This window comes from Phascolarctos cinereus, unplaced genomic scaffold (genome assembly GCF_003287225.1).
Source record: "Phascolarctos cinereus isolate Bilbo 61053 unplaced genomic scaffold, phaCin_HiC Scaffold_726;HRSCAF=1367, whole genome shotgun sequence".
NCBI lineage: Eukaryota > Metazoa > Chordata > Mammalia > Diprotodontia > Phascolarctidae > Phascolarctos > Phascolarctos cinereus.
The window spans coordinates 218,262,893-218,282,746 of NW_027556098.1; the positions used below are offsets into that span (position 1 = coordinate 218,262,893).

At 38.5% G+C, this 19,854-nt stretch overlaps 1 protein-coding gene across 1 annotated transcript in view; it reads right to left on the bottom strand.

Moving 5' to 3' along the window:
* ERICH2 (glutamate rich 2) overlaps positions 1 to 19,854 on the bottom strand; it is a 106,240-nt gene that overhangs the window by 9,043 nt on the left and 77,343 nt on the right. Inside the window, exons 10-12 of the mRNA XM_078146158.1 lie at positions 15,249 to 15,329; positions 13,350 to 13,498; positions 1,347 to 1,404 (exon numbers count right to left, since the gene is read on the bottom strand). Coding sequence (XP_078002284.1) covers positions 1,347 to 1,404; positions 13,350 to 13,498; positions 15,249 to 15,329 — 288 coding nt within the window. The remainder of the gene's footprint in view (positions 1 to 1,346; positions 1,405 to 13,349; positions 13,499 to 15,248; positions 15,330 to 19,854) is intronic.

The window sequence follows — 19,854 nt, forward strand, 5'->3', positions numbered from 1 at the left end:
TTGACTCTTCACTTTTCTTCACTCCATGTATCCATGAAGTTGCCAACTCTTGCTGTTTCTACTTCACACCATTTTGGGTACCTAATCCCTTCTCTCCATCCACTCTATTTCAAGCTCTTCATCTCTTGCCTAGACCATTGGCTACTAACTTGTCTCTCTGCCTCAAATCTCTCCTTATTCCCAATTCATCTTACGCACTACTGCCAAAGTAATATTCCTCAAGTGCAGATGTGACCATGTGACTCCCTTCATCAACCAACTCTAGTGGCTTCCTATTATCTCTAGAATAAATATAAAATCCCATGTTTAGCTTTTCAAGTCCCACAGAAATTGGCCCCAAATTATGTTGCTTCTTTGAACATGACATCTATTATCGTCCAAACTGGTCTTTGGTCTGTTCTTCTCTCATGATACTTCATTTCCCATTTCAACACCTTTGCATCCATCCATGCCTGGAATGCATTCTCTTCCTTTAAGATGAAGTTCAGGAACTATCTTCTATATAAAGCCTTTTCTGAGCCTCCAAATTACTGATGCCCTCTCCCAAAATTACCTTCTATCTAACTAGTGTGTGTGTATGTATTAAATTGTATATTTATTTTTATATGAATTTATGGGCAATCTGGCTAATTATATTTGTTATTATGAAATCACATCTGACAATTATTTATTTGGAAATACAAAAGAGAACCAAGCATGGCTATAATCACTGCTACTGGAAGGCTGAAGTTGATATTAAGTCCACGCCTAATATGATGAGCCCATGAGAGTAGGGGGACATCAGGTGCTATGCAGAGGTAAAGCAACCCACATTGGAAATGGAGCATGTCCAAATTTCCACGCCTATTGGCAATGGGTTGAAGGCCTTTGCCCCAGGGGCCTGTTCCTCCCTCTGATTGGAAGCAGAAAGCTTTCTTCCCAGAACCTTCATTCAAGGAGGAGCCCAGATCAGCAATGTCTTCATTTCCCACCTGGCTGTATTCCTCATGACTTCTGCATCATGCCTCCACACCAGGTACTTCCCCACCTTCCTCCTGCTTTTCTGCTTATTGACTGACAGGCTAGCTGTTGCAATTTCAGCCTGGGCAAGATTAGGGAGACCAAGAGAGAGGGAAAGAAATAAAGAGAGAAATAAACAAGGAGAGGAAGAAAAAGAAAGGAGGGAGGGAGAAAGAAAGAGAGAAAAAAGAAAGGAAGAAAAAAAGGAAGAAAGAAAAAGAAAGAAAGAAAGAAAGAAAGAAAAAGAAAGAAAGGAAGGAAGGAAGGAAGGAAGGAAGGAAGGAAGGAAGGAAGGAAGGAAAGAAGGAAGGAAGGAAGAAAGAAAAGCATAAGAAAACTGTACTTACTCAATTGACATAATTTTTTTGCCACAGCGTAGTTTCGGCTCATTACTGCTCTTAGGAACTAAAAGAAAAATGAACAATTAGTAGGTTTTAGAGTTAAGTAAGACTTATGATATTACCTCTTCCCTTAGCTATTAATTATTTATACACATCGTTTAGGAGTGTGCCTTCAATCAAACAACAAAGAACTATTTACTGAGTGCCTTATTATGATTGGTCATTTCAAATAATACAATAATAACTGACTTAAGAAAGTACTTTAAGGTCTGAAAAGCACTTTATGCACCTTATTTAATTTGTTCCTCACAACAGTCATAGGTATTACAAAATAATACCTGCTTATAAAAGAGAGCCTAAATGACTTGCCTACAGTCACACAGCAATGAAATATGAGAAGCAGGATCTCAGGGCAGGTCTCCCTCCTAACTCTAAATTCAATGCACTTTCTACTACAACCTCATTGCCTCCATTGAGAGAGGAGTTTGAAGTGGAGTAAGTAGAATAGCTCTTGCTTTACATGAGATAAACTACATGCTATAGCTTTTGCTTTGTAAGAATACATGGGCTCAAACTGTTAGGGACTTTGATGCTACTAGGGAAGAAATTCATCACTATTCTCCAGCAAAATCAAATAGATTTAGTATAGTTTTTTTTCCCAATGAAGAGTCTTTATTTTGTATTTTAAACAGAGGAAGTTTAGAGTGAGGGTGGATACTTCCACACTGAGCATATATTGTTTAACAACTTTTCATGAGCCTACCCTGACTTTGAAGAAATGAAATAAAAACTGAAGAATTCTTAATTGGAAAAGATCCCCAACATGAAAGGAACTTGAGCTCTTTTGGGGAGGTCTTCTCAGGGCCATAATTCAAGTCCGGATCACCTGAAAAACTGGTATTCAACACAATTGATTTGGGGGTTGGGGGGAAAGAGGGAAATAGGGGCAGGTCCTGATAGGCTGCTGGGTTTGGAGGAGTCAAGTTGATGCTTATGGCAGACAGGGATGAAGTACAAATTTTTGAAGTTATCCACTTCTACCCCCACCAGACAGGCTGAGGGTATCAGTGTTCATATCTGTGTGTATCATGCGCATGTGCACATGCACGTGGGAACCTCTTTTTAGTATTCAAGAAAAGTACTCTCAAAAACTAGGAGGGGAAGAAATTCCAACCCATTTCAACCTCTAAGCCATCCTATCTGTAACATCTGCCTCATCCCCCCAAAACAACCAAGTGTTCTGTGTGCTAACAACATAACTTAAAAAAAGTAAAACAAAATTCTGCATTTTTATAAAACTTGATAAATACAGTTTTTCAAACTGTAGAGTCACCAGAAGTACACAGTTATCAAAAATTCACACAATTCACTTGGCCTCTCTAGCACTTTCAAAGCTTTCTGTGCCTGGTCTGTTTTTTTTCTTCAGTATTTTTTTGGGTCTCCTTTAGCAAGCTATTGACTTGTTTTTCATGATTTTCTTATGTCACTCTCATTTCTCTTCCCAGTTTTTCCTCTACTTCTCTTACTTGCTTCTCAAAATCCTTTTTGAGCTCTTCCATGGCCTGGGACTAATTCTTATTTTTTCTTGGAGGCTTTGGATGTAGGACCTTTGACTTTGCTGTCTTCTTCCAGTTGTATGTTTTGATCTTCTTTGTCACCAAACTAAGGTTCTATGGTCTGACTTTTTTGCCCTGTTTGCTCATGTTCCCAGCCATTTACTTGACTTTTAAACTCTTTGTTAAGGTAACGGTCTGCTTCCAGTGTGGAGAATGTACTGTCCCAAGCTTCAGGGGTTTTGTGTAGCTTTTTTCAGAGATACCTTCTAGGGACCTGTAAATTTTCAGTTCTTCCAAGGTGGTATGATCAAGGGCAAGGTGTTTACTCTTCTCCTGGCCTGGGCTCTGGTCTATGAGTGACCACAAGCACTCTTTTCTGCCTTGGAACTGTGAGGACGATTCCCTCTCCACTACTGCCACAAGTTCCACCACATCAGCACTCCTCCTCACCCCAGGAACTCCACCCAGAACAACAACTCAGATCCAAGTAAGGGCAAAGCAAGAGAATCCTGCCTCAGCATCAGCAAAGAGATCCCTGCAATCCCTCTCTGATCAGCCATTCAATCCCTCCTCTGTCTGTGGGCCGAGAGCTTTGGAAGCAGCCACTACCCCAGGGTTGCACAGGGACTGGGGCTGGGACCAAGCTCCTCTCTCATCATGGTCCGACAGACCTTTCCTACTGACCTTCTAAATTGTCTTTGGTGTTTGTAGGTTGAGAAGTCTGGAGACTGCCAGTCCCTTGAGGCCTGCCCCAGGTTTGCTGAGGCCTGGTCTTTGCCTGTGTCCCACACTGAACTGCACTCCATTCCCAGACCAGTGCAACCGATCTTTCCAATCAATCATCCAGGTTGTCTTGGGTTGGAAATTTGTTTCACTCTGTCTTTTTGTGGGTTCTGCTCTGGAATTTGTTTAGAGACAATTTTTCCAGGTATTTGGAGGGGTTTGGGGGAGAGCTCAAGCAAGTCACTGCTTTAACTGCACCATCTTGGCTCTGCTCCCCTGTCTCTGGTCTGTTTTGGCATCTCAGTTCTCTGCAGGGTTATTCCCATCCTTACTGGAGTCAGCCTTTCCCTTTTTCCCTTTGGGTTACTTCTTTTCCTTCTTTGCAGGTGCTTTTTTGGGTATGGGTTCTGGCTTTGGAGGAGCAGGTTTAGCAGATAACCATGCTGATCTCCTCTGTGGTTCATCCTTAACCTTGGTCTTGTCTTGCTTAGCATCTCCTTCAGCCTTTCTCTTGGGCATGGTGGTGACAGTGGAGGGGTAGGAGTAGCAGAGTCAGGGCACAGGTTGCAGCGGCTGGTCAGGGGGTCACTCCCATCTCCTCTTCCTCACACTGCTTTGATTTAATATAGTTTTAACACTTCTTTGAAACCCTGGCATACATTCACAATGAAAATAGTTGGAAGAAATGTAGACTCACAGGGCCATAGAAAAAGTCTTTTAAAAAAGAACCCCAAATAAATCATTAATTTATTCAACAACCACTTATTAAGCACTTGATATGTGTAAACAGTATGCTATATAATTACATTTGTGGGAGATACAAAGATAAGTAAGATGTGATCTCTGTCTTCATGAAACTTAGAATCTGTCACAAAGATCTCTAACATATTTTTGATATCAGCCTAGTCTTCTAGTGTCAAAAGATCAAAAGAAAGGCCTCCAGAACATTGGATGGTATTCCCTTGCCCCACTGCCAGCAGTGATTTTAAGGGAAGTTATTTCATAACTGGGATGATAAAATAAGACCAGGTAACACTACATTTTAAGAAGACAAACTCAAGTGAGGAAATCCAAGAACCTGAATGGGAATGCATGGTGGATAATATTTGGTTGAAGACTGATGAAGGCAAAAAACAGAAGTAATTTTGATAGAGGGAGATTCAATAGACCACCTGGACAGAGAAAAGAAGTAAATGAGGAGCTTGGGAAACAGACCACAAGCCTGGCAAAGAGCAATGATGTAACCATGATGGGGGCTTATCCAGACATCTGCTGCTGGAGCTTCCTCTCTCTTAAAAGTAGAGCAGCCTTCAAAAGGTAGAGGAACCCACAAAGGAAGCTTTGATTCTGGATTTGATTCTTATCAATAAGGAGGAAACAGTTGCTGGAGGGAAAAGAGTGGGAACCTTGAGAGGAATCTGGCCCTTTCTTTCGCTTCCAGTCTTCTCTACACATTCTACAATCCAGCAGCACTGTCCATTCCACAAATGCCACATTCTGTCTCCCCACTAGGTGCCTTTTCATGGGCCATCCCTCATGCTTGGAATGCTCTCCCACTTGACTTGGCTTCAATCCCACTCTCTGCAGAAGGCCTTGCCTATTACACCCCTCTCCAAATTTACCCAGAACTTTCCCTTAAAGATGACTTTCCATTTACATTGTATATATTTTGTATGTTTGTTGTTTGCATGTTGCCTCCCCCATTAGAATGTGAGCTCCCGGAGAGCAGGAATCATAGTTTTGCCTCTCTGTATCCCTAGCCCTTAAGCACGATGCCTGGCACACAGTAAGTGCTTAATAAATGCTTGTTGTTGAGCATGATTATGATAAAGTGACCACTCCCCTTTTCCTGACTTTGTGATATGGAAAAGGAAATAAGGACATAAATTTCCTCTAGGGACAGAAAAGATTTTAAAGGCTTCAAAGGAGGGAAAGATAAGATCCTTCAGACTGTTTCTATAGAAGTCAATCTAGGTGGGATAGCAAGCTCTCAATAGTGAAACCTTGAAGAAAGAAGGACAACTACAATGAGGAAGAAAAAGGGGGGTTGTCTGAAGAGACCAACATGGCGACACAGGGAACACAAAAACTCTCTTAGGTTTTTAAAAGCTAGGTGTAGAAAATGTAAGAAGGGTCAGTTAGCAAGAGACAGGATACAAAGGCATGGCATGGCTCTGTAAGAGTGTGTCAGGAGTGCTAGGAAGAGGAATTCCTTAGCAGGAGAAGAGCTAGGTAGAACACAAAAGCATTCTGAAAGTCAAAGTGGTGGAAAGAGGAGGATCAAAGGAGGCTAGGATCCCTGTTAAGGGCAGATGGGATGACAACTGCCATCAAAGAGAAGGTAGAGTCTCTTGATTCTTATTTTCTCATTTTCTCTCCCAAGGAGTTTTCCCCCTGCTTTCTCTCACTCTAGGTATCAGGACCACATTTGTCTTATACATAGGTGCAGAGTTTGGTAGGATGCCTTCTTTATTTTTGCAAACAGTGATGTAGGAGTTCAATGTTCATTTACTTGTAGATCCATCTGGGCCTGTGGTTTTTTCTTTAGAAGCTCATTTACAGTTTATTCAATTTTTTTCTAAGGTAGGCTTGTTTAAATTCTCCATTTATTGTTCTATTTATATGGCAATTTTATATTTGTGTAAATATTCATCCATTTTATTTAAGATACCAGTTTTGTTAGCATATAATTGAATAGAAGAGTTTCTAACAATTTACTTTATTTCCTCTTCAAAAAAAGAAAGAACTTAATATCTCTTTACTTTTCTTGGATATCAACAACCTGCTAGCCATTTTTATTTTACCCTTTCCAGTGGCTGAAAAATTAGAAGCAAAGTAAGAGTTGATAAAAAAAAAAAGAATTGGAAAGGATAGAACAAAAATGGCTGAGAGAACTGATACCCAAGATAAGTAAGGTATTAAAAGAGCACTTAACAACACTGCATGAGTCCCAGATGAGTTATATCCTCAGGAATAGAAAGAATTGGTAGGAGAATTTGATAAGCCACTAATAAGAGGTATCCAAAGATTAAGGAAGAATTAACTGTCCCAATTAAAAAAAAGGGGGAGAGAATGGAATCTGCTAACAATAAGTTTGACTATTATTACTAGCAAAATTCTATAATGTATTATTTTATATTAGCAGTGCTGGTGAGTGAGTATCTGAAAATGGACATGTAATCCCAAAGAATCAGCATGACTATATAAAAATAGGTCATTCCAGACTAATCTTATTTGGACAGGTAGATTACTAATTGGTAGATCAGGAGAAAGGTGTAGATACAGTTTACTAGATTTTGGCAAAGTATTTAACTAAATTTAGTCTCTCCTGCTATTGTGGAAAAGATGTAATGTTGTGGGCTAGACAATAGTATCATTACATGAATTCATAATTAGCTGAATGACTGGACTCAAAGAATATTAACTGTTCAATATCAACTTAGAAGGGGGTCTCCAATGGATGACACAGAGCCTATGACCAAATACTTAAACCAAAATTTACAATAAGGTACTCTAAATACCACATAAAAGAAAAAGAAAAAATTCAGACTTCTTCTCTAATAGGAAAGGAGGGATAAAAAAATTTTCCTTGGATATTCCAGATCAAGGGGGCACCATGCCCCTATTCCCCTCCCCCCCAACATGGAAGGGATAACTATATACGTTTTACCTTATTTCCAAGCTCAATAAATAGTGTGATTTGGGGCTGTATTAAGAGAGGCATGACTGCCAGGAAAAAGGCAGTGATAGTTCCACTGTACTCTATGCTGCTTATACTAAATCTTGAGTTCTGTATTCAGTATTGGGCATTACATTTTAAGAGTTCATTGATAAGCTGAAGACCATCCAGAGAAGAGGCAACCAGGATGGTAAAGGGTTTAGATTTTATGCTATATAAGGATCAGATGAAGGGCCTAGAAATGTCAGCCTCAAATACTCAGGGAGAAACGATAACTATCTTCAAGTATTTGGTAGGCTACAACATAAAAGTATTAGATTCATTCTGCTTGACCGTAGAGGAACAACATGTAGAATTGGCAAAGAGATTAATTTGGGCTTGTTATAAGGAAATACTCCTAACAAGCAGGGCAAGTAGAAAGTGAAATGGGTTGCCTCTGTAAGTCAAGAGTTCCCCTCTTTTAAGGTCTTCTAACAAAGGCTGGACTTCTCTTCCTTTGTAGAAGGGATTCTTGCTTGGTTATGGGTTACACTATGTGGCTGCTAATATCCTTTCCTAATGGGAAGTCCTGAGGTTCTGTGTCATGGACAAGAGGTGAATCAGAAGCATAGTAGATAGGTGAGAGTAAACATGAGGATCGTGGTGGTTGTTGTCCTTCGGTCTTGAAGAGGACCCAAATGACATTGCTATGCTAGAGTCAAGTTACAGTGCATCTGACTGTGGCTGATCAGATCAGTTTTAGCTTGGAATGTTCTACTATAGGTCAGGCACAGATAGTCCATAAGAATATTGGGGGCAGATTCTCTAAATTTGTACATCTCTCATTTCTTTTGAGCTACTTCAATTCTGCTTTGCTCATAGAGCACAGCACTTTCTCTGATGTGGGCACACCATAGTGAGGTGTCCTGTGCCAGTGTCTCCTATGTCACACAACTAATTCCAAAGTTCTTAAGAGAGACCTTGAGAGTGCCCTTGTATCACTTCTTCTGACTACCATGTGAATGCTTGCCCTGTGTGAGATCTCCATAAAATAGCCTTTTTGGCAACTGTATGTTTGGTGTTTGAACAACATGGCCAGCCCATTGAAGTTGTGCTCTCTGCAGTAGAGTTTGAATGTCTGGCAGTTTGATTTGAGAAAGGACCTCTCTGTCTGGTATCTTATCCTGCCAGGTGATCTTCAGAATCTTCCCTTTAAGACAATTCAAATGGAAGCAATAAATAGGAGAATCAATGAAAACATGGATCTACTGAAGGAGTGGTGGAGAAGAATAAACATTACTTATAGCTGTCAATCATGAAAACATCCTATTTCTGGCTGCATTGTTCACCACAAAATGAAGTAGGCAGAATGCCAGGGCAGATGCTTACATAATATTTTTTTTAACTAAAAGACAGTATTTTAACTGTCAATGGACAATGGGCTAAAGCATGACTACAATCAGACTTAACTGAGAACATAAAATAAATTATCTTTAAAACAGAATAAGCTAAGATTAGAAGGAAATTAGGAAAGGGGGGGGAGGGAATATGTAGAAAGTTTCTCTTATAAAGGCCTCATTTCTCAAATATATAACGTCTTAAGTCAATTTTATAAAAAAAAGCAGACCATTCCCCAATTGATAAATCAAAGGATATGAACAGGAAGTTTTCAGAAGAAGAAATCAAAACTATCAACAGTTGCATAAAAAATGCACTATTTATTAGAGAAATGCAAATTAAAACAATTCTCAAGTATCACCTCATACCTGTCAGAATGGTAACATAATAGAAAAAGAAAAAAGACAAATGCTGGAAAGGATGTGGAAAAATTGAGACACTAATGCAATGGTGGAGTTGTGAACTGGTCCAGCCATTCTGGAGAAGAATTTGGAACTATGTCCAAAGGGCTATAAAACTGTGCACACACTTTGACCCAGAAATACTAGGTCTATATCTCAAAGAGAATAAAGGAAAGGGAAAATTGACCTATTTGCACAAAAATATCTATAGCACCTTTTTTTTTGTGGTGGCAAAGAATTGTCTATAATTAGAGAATGGCTGAACAGAAGTTGTCGCATATATGATTGTGATGGATTACTATTGTGCTATAAGAAATGATAAAGGGGATGGTTTCAGAAAAACCTGGGAAGACTTTAATGAACTGATACGTAGTAAAGTGAGAAGAACCAGAAGAAACTGTACACAATAATAGCAATATTGTAACAATCAACTGTAAAAGACTGAGCTACTCTGATTAAGACAATGATGCAAGATGATTCCAAAAGACCTATGATGAAAAATGCTATCCACCTCCAGAGAGAGAGAGAGAGAGAGAACTGATGAACTCTGAACACAGACTGAAACATACTTCTTTCACTTTATTTTTCTTGGTTTTATTTTGGGGGAGTGGTTTCTTTTGCAACATGGCTAATATGGAAATATATTTTGCATGATTTCACATGTATAATTGACACCATATTGCTTACCTTCTCAAGGGGTGGAAAAGGGGTGGATAGGAGGGAGAGAATTTAGAACTCAAAATTTTAAAAAATGAAGGTTAAAAAATTTTTGCTGTGATTGTTGAATGTAAATAAACAATATATATTTAACATAAAAACAGAATGACGAATCAAAAATATTGTAAATTATTTATACTATTAAAATCACAAGGATTTATAAATATAAATATATGTGAGAGATAGCCAGATATTTATTGTGGAAAGAATGTTAGACTTGGAATCAGGAGTCCTGAGTTTGTATTTTTGCCTCAGTATCATCTATTAGATTAGACTGTGAGATCCTTCGGAGCAGGAGCTGTTTCTGCCTTTCTTCACATACTCAGTGCTTAACCCACTCTCTGGTATATAGAAGATGCTTAAGAAATGCTTGTTGACTTGACTTGGTACTTACTAGCTTTGTGTCCACGAGCAAGTCATTTAACCCCTCAGAATCTTGGTTTCCCCCTCTATACAACAAGCACAATAATACTTTTTTTTATTTACCCACCTCAAATTGAAGTTGTGAGAAAAGCATTTATAAAGTTCTGTGTTTTGGGGGTTCTTTTGATCTGAGTTTTCTTTCACAACATGACCAATATGGAAATATGTTTTGCATGACTGCACACGCATAACCTATATCAAATCGCATGCCTTCTCAATGAGGGGAAAAGGAAAGGTAGAGAGGGAGAGAATGTGGAAATCAAGATTTAAAGAAAACAAATGTTAAAAATTGCTTTTACATGTAATTGGAAAACGTAAACTATTTAAAATAAAAAAACAAAGTTTTATATGAGTGAGTTTTTACTATAAAAAGATAGGTCATGATAGATGAATATACCTCTTCTTTGAAAATGGGCAACACTCCTATCATAGTTATAGGGCCTTGTATGATGAGTAATTTAGTTCCTTTATCTAAATGAAGATTGCTTAAAGGAATCTTTTTTTCAGCTAAGCTACATTTCAACAGCCTCCTTCTAACCACTTAATGATAAAATCATGAGCATAGGCACTGCAGATGGGTCCTGATTAGAAGACTAATAAATCTCCTGAGGTGGTCGAACTATTTGAATTCACACTGTATATTTCTATTGAGCTGGAAGCAAAGACCAAAATGTATATAATTATGATTTCAAATAATGTGGATTAAAATAATTTTTTCTATTCATTTTTCTTATGCATTATTACTTTTAATGGAAGAATGCCAGAGGAATTCTTCTTTCCCCATGAAATTTCATAGTGGGGATGTGGTAGTAATCTACCTTCATAAAAAAAAGTTTTAGATTTTTTTCTATAGTTGATGATCAAAACCTAAATGGCATAAATATTAACATTTAATAATTTTCCACTTAGTTCTGGAAACTAAGAAGATTTGTGCAATGAAGAGCTTCAGTTCATGAAGAAAGCAGGACCAAGAACCATGAAAGATGGCATCAGGAAACTTCTCATTGGTGTGCATTTATTTATACTCCAAAATGTATGGCACAGTGACATAGGTATAAAAGGACTTAACCATTTTAAGTAAAATTTTTTGCAACCATGCATTTTTATTAGCATACAAATTGACATCACCCATTGGTTTTCAATTGTGAAGACGCAAAGTTGAAGATGTAAATGGAGTCAACAGTACAGGAATTCAGTTTGCTACATTTTGGTAATATGCTTTTGTATAACCAAAATCCATTCTCTAGACAACATGTTAAGAATGAAGTGAGGGGGCAGTGAGGTGGCACAGTGGATAGAGCTCTGGCTTTCGAATCAGGAGGACATGAGTTCAAAGCTGGCCTCAGACACTTGATACTTAACTAGCTGTGTGACCTTAAGCAAGTCACTTAACTCTAATTGCCTCACCAAAAAGAAAAAAAGAATGAAGTGATATTTTATATTAGTATTACTACACCTCTGTTATTGAACTTAAGCTTTTGTTTAAGGCAGGGGTGGGGAACCTGCAGCCTCAAGGCCACATGTGGCCCTCTAGGTTCTCAAGTGTGGCCCTTTCCTGTCTTTGACTTAAGGACCTAGAGGGCCACATGTGACCTGGAAGCTGCAGGTTCCCCACCCCTGGTTAAAGGAGTAAGAAAAGAGGGTTTTTTTAAGAAAGTCCCCAAAACTGGATGATTTATTCATACCTTTCAAGTCTCTGTGATAACAAGAGGAAGGAAGGTAATATTTTGTATCTATTTAATCCTTCACCCAGGAATCTCAGAACACTTCAAAAAAAATCTAGTTGCAAGAAAAATTATCTTTATTTTTCAAACATAAAAACTATGTATTATAAATTACAATTTTCCTAAAGACACAAGTGAGTTAGTAGCTAAGTCAAATTTTCATTATCTTAACCTTTCTTGCAGCTTAGATATCCTAAATGAGGACAGTAAAAACAAAGTGTTTATATTTAATTTTTAACTAAACAGATGATTTAGTAAATGGGTTGGGTCATAACTCTAGACTTTCCAAATATCCATGTTAAATATTATGAATAAAAACAATTGGACAAATATAGGGAGTAAGTATATCTTACTCCTTTCCAGGTAGGGTAGTTGTGGGGGGAAAAGTACTAGAACTGGAATTGAGACCTGGCGTCAAATCCCATGCGGCTTTGCCACTTATTACCTGGATTACTTAACTCTTCTTTGCTTACATCTTCTTAACAGTGTAATGAGTTTGGGATCAAATTAGCTTCAAGGCACCCTCTTAACTCTAGATTTGGGATTCTGGATCTGGCTGCTGAACCCAAAAAAAGGGGGGACTTCCTCTCTCTCCCCAACAAAGTGGTCATTACATGTTCATATAAGTTATGTGTTCTAATACACTGTTTCATCTTAAGATACAAACTGGAGGGCTTCCATGTCAATAAATGTTCTACAGAAGTATTTAGCACATTGGGATGCCTGATTCAAGTTTCACAAATAAGGTATTTAATTCTACCTGGTGTTAGTGGGAAAGAAGTTAAAAAAAAACAGGAAGAGAAAAGTATAAACATACTTCATATCTCCTCCTCCCTCATCCTGCTTTCTATCTCCTACCCCCTTCTTTTTTTTCTTCATTATTAAGCATCTCTGTACAGTTACTGCTATGCCTTATAAAATTTAGATAAGATCATGTCTAACTCAGGGAGATAGTCTTAGTAGGAAGATAAGACATAAACTGTAATATAAGACAACTGTAATACAAAATATTACACAACTAAGCACATTAGAGTGTTGCAAAAGAAAATCAGAATTGGGCTTTAAAATATAGATAGGAATTTGAAATCCAAGGGGAGGAGAAAAGGTACTGCGGGCCAAGGGAGCAAACAGAGAGAGTAAAGGGCCTGTTGATGGCCCTCAGGACACATCTCAAGGCAATCTTAGTGAGAGGAAGCAGAGCTGCTGAAGCTTAACTCCGCTTTGCCCTGAGCCCCTTCCTCAATTAGTGCTGCCATCAGCACAACAGAGAAACTCCAAGAAGAATCTGGAAGTGGGTCCCAAAGATGGTGGCCAGGTAAATGTCTGTATAGGTAAGTTTAAAAAATTATTATTTGCAAAGATGTAATAACATGACTTTCACATATATAATAATGTATAAGCAAATTTACCTCTGTCATTAACTCCAATGGTGCAACATTTTCCCCAACATATTCATCAATATATTGCTTCTCTTCGTCATCTTCTGCAGTTTCTGACAGCCTGTCATCAGGACTTTGTGAGGAGTCCTCATTATTTTTTGCAACTTCTATATCTTGACCTATATTTCAACCAAAACACAGAATGAATATTCTTTAGATGATCAGCCTTCAAAAACTAAGAAATCCAAAGCTGATATTCCCAGACCTGTGATATACAACAGCATAATCTGGAGCTGATTCTGCCCTCTGGCTTTCTGTTTTGGAGCACATCCTTTCAAAGTCAAAGACAATGACAATAAACCGATCTCATTTTTGAATACCTCTGCAGCCAAAGAGCTTCTCATTTGCTCATAGACCAGAAGGGGTCTCTGGGTGTTCCCCAGCCTCTCCTGGGCACTTCCTCATAACTCTTTCTCATCAGATATCCCAGAAGCAGGTTCTCTCACCTCCTCCTCCATGGGCAGAGATGCCTCGTGAGGCACTCACCACCAACCAAATCCTCATGACACTTTCTTTAAAGGCAGCATTGCTGTGCAACTGGAAGAAAAACACCAACCAACTTAGCACTTGAGGTGCAGAGGCGGTGTGGAAGGATGGCAGGAATATCAGATTTGTGGTCAGATACAACCTTGGACTGATCAATCAATCAATTGGTCAACAAGCGTTTGTCAAGTGCTTACTCTATGCCAGGCACATGCAGATAGCAATGAAGCAGTCCCTGTCCTCCAGAAGCTTATGTTCTATTATGGGAAACGATATCTACACATACAAGCAATATCAAATATAAACAAAGTAAACAGAAAATTCTTTGTTTGGGGAGGCAGTAGTATGGGGGGGAGTCAGAAAACGATTCATGACAATTGGGCCTTGGGCTTAGAAAGAAGTGAAAGATTCCAGCACTTGTTACCGTGTAACCTGATGACTGATCTTATCTGGAACTCAGCTTCTTCATGTCTAAAGTGGAGATCATAATACTTGTATTCTACCTCACACAATTATTGTGGGGTTGAAATGATACAATGTACATAAAGCACTTTATAACTGAAAATCACTATATAAATGTGAGCAATTATTATGTTTAAGGACCATATTCTTGTCAAATGCTAGAGATTTCAGTGGACCAAACAAGATACCATTTTATAAAACAAGAAATGAATGCTAGTCATTTAAATGTTTTCCCCAAGAAATATTTTCTGACTCCTCCACAAAAGGAAATGATAATAACTAGCATTTATATCACACTTAAAAGATTTGCAAAGCACTTTACATACAATATCTCATTTTGATCCTCATAACAAGGATAGGTGGTATTATTATTGTTCCCATTTTACACATAGGGAAAATGAGTCAAACAGAGGTTAAGTGGTTTGTCCAGGGTCATATAGCTAGAAATGTTTGAGGCAGGATTTGAACTTAGGTCTTTCTGACTTCAGGTTCAGTGCTCTATCTACTATGCTATTTCGCTGCCTATATCAAATATGAGGTATAAATAGCCTAACTATTGAGCTAATAATGAAGCATAAGACAGGGGAGGTCGAGATATGAAGAATACTTCTTAGAACAGTCTCTTCAAACCCTGAAATCTGAGAGAAAAATATTAAAGAACTTTGAATTAAGGAAAGGAGTAGAGATAAGAAGAAAGTAGTTTCAATATTAGCAAAGAGAAATTAATATGATCATTGTAAAAAGTGGTTTGAGATCAAAGCCACGATATATTTGTTCCAATAATAATTGTGTATTTTTTAATCAAGACAAATAATAAAATTCCACAGTTCAGACTATTTATTTAATGAGAGGCTGAAAGTGCTAGCCTCTACCTTTATGGAAGTAATCTTAGGGGCTTCTAAAGTGGACCTGTGCTGTACCCACCTGTATCTCCAGAGCTGTCACAGCGTGGACCATCCTGAGAGGTGGTTTCCATGGAAGCAGAGTAACTTGGAGCTGGACTATCTAGGTAAATATAGAAGCCAACATTTTAAGAGTGAAGCAAATGAGGAAAATCAGAAAGTTGAAAAGAAAGTATTAGGGAAGCACAAAAGACCATCACTAAAACTTCTGGGTGGCAAAACACATGCAAAAAACCAAGCACTCAAAAAGGAGACCCAATATGTCCAGAGGTGTGGAATTGATGACCAGACTTACCTGTTCTGTGTTTCTGAGGCTCCATTGGCTTAAGCATGTTGGGATCCTTTAGGGTAATATCCGGATTTCAATCAGCCCCTTTTTCTTGAGGACTGACTACCTGGCTTTACCCAACTTTACAACTGACATCACAGAAGAGCTCATAATGGAGGATGAAAAGAGGAACAATGTTGGACGAGCCTGAATTGTAGACAGAAACTAGGGATCCCCAATCAGGAAAGGAAGTTTTTCTCTCCTTGTAACTAATGACACTACACTTCTCATATGTAAATAGAACTTCTAAGGAACTAGGAATTAGCTCTGAATAAAGTGAGTTCATTTTTAGATCCCTCATATTGCCATTTGGCATAATATGCATTATAAACTATTTAATGGGCTATTGTGAATTATTTAATCTGGCTATTTTAATTTCCTATTCAGTACCTATAGTTGTCATTAGAGTACAGTATCAATAAATTTTTTATTATGGAAGTCAGCTGCAAAAAAGGCTCATATAAATTAATGGATATAAGCCTTTCTTGAAGCTTATCGCAATAATAATAATAACAACGAGAGCTAGCCATTTATGTAGCATTTTAAGGTGTTCAAAGCACTTTATGTATATTATCTCATTTGATTCTGACAACAATCCTATGAGGTAGGTCCTTTTAAGGGCAGCTAGATAGCACAGTAGATAGAATGTGAGGCCTGGAGTCAGGAAGACTCATCTTCCTTACTTCCAATCTGGTCTCAGACACTTATTAGCTGTGTGACCCTGGGAAAGTCACTTAACCCTGTTTGCCTCAGTTTCCTCATATGTAAGATGAGCTAGAGAAGGAAATGGTGAACCACGCCAGTATTTTTGCCAAGAAAATCCCAAATGGGGTCACGAAGAGTTGGACAGGAATGAACAACAAAAGGTGTTTTTATTATCCCCATTTTATAGATAAGGACACTGAGGCTGACTGGGGTGATATGACTTGCCCCGGGGTCACAAGTTTATGTCTGAGGCATCCAAATTCAATTATCTTTCTAAATCTGGTACACTATCCAATATACTGCCTTGATGTCTGATATATAAATAATAAAATTACTATTATGGAAGTACGTGTCAAAAAAGGGCTTATGTAATTTCAGGGATGAGGGGTAAAAGATATAGTGTATAGAGTTAGTCCCAGAGCCAGGAAGGCCAGGGTTCTAAAGCCTGGTGATGTGACCCTGGCAAGTCACCTGATTAGTCCATACGTGAGGCAACGCTTTCAAACTCAAGTGGCAGAGAAGGGCCTATCCATTGTGGTAGAGTTTCCTCACCTACGAGTTCTCTGCACCAGTGAAATCATAGGCCTGCTCCTTATCTCTCTGTATAGGTAAAATGATAGGTCTGAAAAGGATGTTCTGCAAGGTCCCTTCAGGCTTTCCCATTCTGCGATTTTTAGTGATCTAGGGCACACTCATTATGGATTGTCAAGGGAAATCTGAACGCTTTGTTTTATATTTCTATCTGTCTGTCTGTCTATCATCTATCTATCTATCTATCTATCTATCTATCTATCTATCTATCTATCTATCTAATCTATCTCCTTAATCTTTGAGGTTGCACTCAAGAGGGAAAGCTATATGCCATTCTTTTGGTGACATAGTCAGAAACAGAACTCTGGGCTGGACGGAACACTGGTTTGACCAATGACAATTTTCATGTTGCTGTTCTAGAAAATGATGTCAGATCTTTTTCTCTTTGCTAAGGTGGGATCAGGATTGTACAATTCTTTTATAATAACTAAATCTATTTGAAATTCAGTCCCTTAATTTATTACTATTAAAAGAAGATAAAAATGAGTGATTTGTAGCCCTGGACAAGTCACTTAAATTCTGTCTCTACAGTTTCATAGCTCTCACATTTGATGCTTTGATTCATGTAGTATTTAAGTAGGGAATCAAACCAAAGGAAAATTTGGGGCTCAGATAAATCAACCAAAAACATGTACTTACCGAACAACTATCAATCAATTGAGCATTTATTAAACAACTACTATATACAAGGCAGCTAGGTGGCACAGCGGATAAAATACTGGGCCTGGAGTCAGAAAGACCTGACTTCAAATCCTGCCTCATACACTTATTTTGTGACTGTGGGCCAGTCATTTAACCCTGTTTGCCTCAGTTTCTTCATCTGTCAAATGAGCTGGAGAAAGAACTGGCAAACCACTTCAGTATCTTTGCCAAGAAAACCCCAAATGGCTGAAATGACAGAACAATAAGCATATGAAGGCACTGAAGGTACAAAGACAAAAGTGAAATGGAACTTGCCCTCAAGGAGCTTACATTCTAACAGAAGAGATGATATGAACATAAATTCTGATGTGTAAAGCATTGTGGGGATACAAATCAGAGAAAGTCCCTACCCTCCAGGATTGACGAATTTAGTTGAGGAGGTAAGATAAGGCATAAGAAAGTAATGATAGGAGAGTAAATAATAGCACACTCAGTTGCTTCATATTGCTGCTTTGAATTCTGTTCATTTGGTGCATGGATAACTCTAACAACATTCTGGACAGTCAAGATACTGTTCTTGCCTTAGTAATTCTCATCTTTCAAACTCTTCTCAAAGCTGAGCTAATGGCCCTGTGATAGGAGCAATATCTACTAGGGTCCCTGTCATGTAGGCTGGGCTAATTTTTTACTAAAAGGCTATTTCTGAGACTTTCTTGGTCCAGGGAACTAGGATTTAAGCCTCTGACATGGCTTCTCAGTTGTGTAGGATATAAAAAGGACAGTGTGCAGGGAGTCAGTGAGCCTCAGATTTAATGGACGTCGCCCTGCCATGAAAGTCAACACATGGTTCTGACAATTATATGTTTCTTTATGGAGGGGAGGGGCCTGCATCTACTTGACCCAGTACTGTCAAAAATAAACTTTTTTTCTGGTTAAATGTTGGGTGATGTATGAGCATCTTTATTCAAATCCTGAGCCTGGCCCAGCCTAGCGCATTTCACCTTAGTTAGCATTAGTTAGAACTGGGTCAGGATGATCTTGTGTCTGATCTTTTGGTTTAAGTGGGGAAAAGACATACAGCAGTCTTGCCTATCTATGGCTAGGGAGCTTCTGACTATGTGCACATGGAGAATTTTCTCAATAGGACAGAGTGGGTTCCCACTGACCCAGTGGGATTAGCCTAGTGGGTTTTGAAGGAGGTTAACGTAGAGAAAAAGAGAGCAAGGGGAAGCATTACCTGGCTATTATTAACAGTCCTAAAAAAGCTGGACTAACAGCATAAGGTAAATGTAAGTAAATGGTGTGTGCTCTTCCAACAATGAGAAACGCAGCTTTTCATTTTTATGTGTCTCCTAAAGAGAGAAGGGCAGCTCACAGACTCAGTAACAGCACAAGTAAAAGAGGCAATGTTAATGGAAGTGGGGACTGGCAGACCATAGGTTGGGAGTATATCTATCACCCAGAAATATTGCTGGAAAATGTGAACTCCACTGAGATCAAAGATTGTAAAGGGCAAGAATGGGTGCGAGAATGGGGATGATTTTTATGTTAAGCTCTGTACGTAATATATTAGCTCTTTGGAGACCCATAAATAATTAGTGTATATATTATATTTATACCCATTTTTAAGGCTTGCACTGTGTTGTTTATCTCATTATTCATCATATTTGTAAATCTATAATACTGACTGACTTTCTGGCAAGGAAACCAAACTTCAATTTTAACATTGGTCTTATGGAAAAATATACTCTGCTTCCCAGGATACAGCTTTCAGGAATGTATTGTGGTTACAAGTGGAGAATAACAAAGTACGTGAGATGTACAATTCATTGCCAAGTGAAGGACAGGTACAACTTGAATGGGTGAATTTAAAAATAGAAACCAGCTAGGTGCTGGGGGGCAGAGAGGGTGGGGTAGGCAAAGGTACAAAGACAAGGACAGCACAAGGAATATTTGCAGAATGAGTACAGGTATCCCCTTCCACATCAGGACTTTCCCCATTGTGGTTTTGCTACGTTGCTGGTTGGCATAAGAAATTAAATGGGAATTTTTGGGGAGTTTTGTGAAAGCCACAGACAACATGTGAAAGCCAGCAGATGACACAGAAAAAGTATAGAAATGCATGAAATATATGTACAACGTTATATTTTATCTTCTAATAGCATAATAATTCAGACTTCTACCTGTTGCCCGCAACCAGATAGTGCACTGAACGGAAAGGCATGAAATAAGACGTGAAGAAGTGGGCCAGACGGAGCAGAAAAACTGACTCAGTTTATTTTTCTGAGGGTACAGGATATAGAGAGAAAATCCATCCTAACTTCAAAGAGTCCTCCCCATGAGACACTCCTCGAAACATCTG